The sequence below is a fragment of the Lactuca virosa genome, chromosome 8 (genome assembly GCF_052849685.1).
Source record: "Lactuca virosa cultivar CGN04683 chromosome 8, Lactuca_virosa_CGN04683_v6, whole genome shotgun sequence".
Taxonomy (NCBI): domain Eukaryota; kingdom Viridiplantae; phylum Streptophyta; class Magnoliopsida; order Asterales; family Asteraceae; genus Lactuca; species Lactuca virosa.
Window position 1 is genome coordinate 276,664,919 of NC_136433.1, and position 1,639 is coordinate 276,666,557.

The following is a 1,639-nucleotide window of genomic DNA, read 5'->3' on the forward strand; positions in this document are numbered from 1 at the left end:
TATTGAGAATGTGTTTCCTAATTCAAAGCACCGATTATGTATGTGGCATATAATGAAGAAGTTAAAAAAAGGTATTATTTTAATATATTTCAAATATATTACATAGTATTTAGTTATTCAATAATGAATACACTAATTTTTTCAAATATTAGTATATTCATTTATGAATATTTATTGTTATTTTACTTATTAGTATTTATTCATTTATGAATATTTTTGTTTTAATACAGATATCAGATGATTCATTTACGAACACAGACTTTGGAAAAAGATTTTTGAAGCTTGTTTGGGACATTAATATGAAACCTGATGTTTTTTAGGTTAAGTGGGGTTTGCTTATGACGAAATTCAATCTTGAAGACACAAGATGGTTTAAAGACATGTTTACAAAACGTGATTCATGGATACCTGGATATTTTAGTGATATTCCAATGTGTGGGTTGCTGAAGACTACGTCGAGGTCAGAGAGTATGAATTCATTCTTTAATACATACTCGGAAAGTGGGAATTTACTTTTGAATTTCATGATGAATTACGACACTGACATTCAAAAGCAAATGAATACTCAACGAGAGTTTGATAAGGCATCAAAGAAAGCATCATATAAAATACAAACACCTCCAGAAATAGAACTACAAGCATCAAAGGTTTATACAAGTACATTATTTTTTGAGGTGCAAAAAGAAATATATAAAGCATGTTTTTTTTTTGTACATACTCATATGTTGGTATTTAAGATGGTTGGGAAGTTTACATTGTGCAACACAACAGTAAAAGCAAATTTAAAAATGAATTTAAGGTAATTTACTAGTTTTTTATGAAAAATATAATAGTATTCATATATGAATATGAGAATATTCATATATGAATATGTATTATTGTATATGATTAGACTGTAATATTTATATATGAATACTTACATATGAGTGTTGATATGAATATTCATATATGAATATAAATGTGTAAATTTTGTTGAAATTGTTTTTTCATTTTTTTTATTATGTTTTTGTATCAGGTTGAAATAAAAGTTGAAGAGAAAGAATTAAATTGCAGTTGTGAACATTTTAAGCGTATGGGTGTTTTATGCATACATGCTTTTACAATAATGATGAGATGTAGTGTTAAAGAAATTCCTGAAAGGTACATTTTGAAAAGTTGGAGAAAGGATGTGATATCAAGAAATTATCGTTTTAGTTCTTTTCAATCTGATTCAGGGGATTGTGAGAATGTGAAGCTAGTCAATGATTCATATTATAGTTTTGAATCATGTTTAGATATTGTAAGAGATGACAAAAAGAAATTGGCTTTGTTTGCTGAGAAACAACAAATGTTGTTGAAGGAATTTGAGAGTGATTATATATCTGTTGGATTGAAAAGCAAGACAAATGGTGAAGTCGTATGCAAGCTTTTGGGTGTTACTATTCCTATTCCATAAGAGATTAATATTCATGTTCCTGAAGTTCAAAGCAACAAAGGTTCTGGAATCAAGAAAAGAATTCCAAGTGCAGGTACAGTAGCATATGAAAATTTTAAAAAAGAACATAGAATGTGTTCAGGATGTGGAAAAGGAGTTCCACACAATTTATGTACGTGTCCAGAAAGAGTTGGAACTGCTCAATCAGCAAAAGACAGTTAGGGA

The 1,639-nt window shown here is 28.3% G+C and overlaps 1 protein-coding gene across 1 annotated transcript; it reads left to right on the forward strand.

Moving 5' to 3' along the window:
* The first annotated feature begins 338 nt into the window (after positions 1 to 338).
* Positions 339 to 1,435, forward strand: LOC145131544 (protein FAR-RED IMPAIRED RESPONSE 1-like). Its single transcript, XM_079066219.1, has 4 exons — positions 339 to 657; positions 738 to 799; positions 893 to 895; positions 1,016 to 1,435. Exons 1-4 carry the CDS (start codon positions 339 to 341, stop codon positions 1,433 to 1,435), a joined length of 804 nt encoding a protein of 267 aa, XP_078922345.1.
* Positions 1,436 to 1,639: the final 204 nt, after the last annotated feature.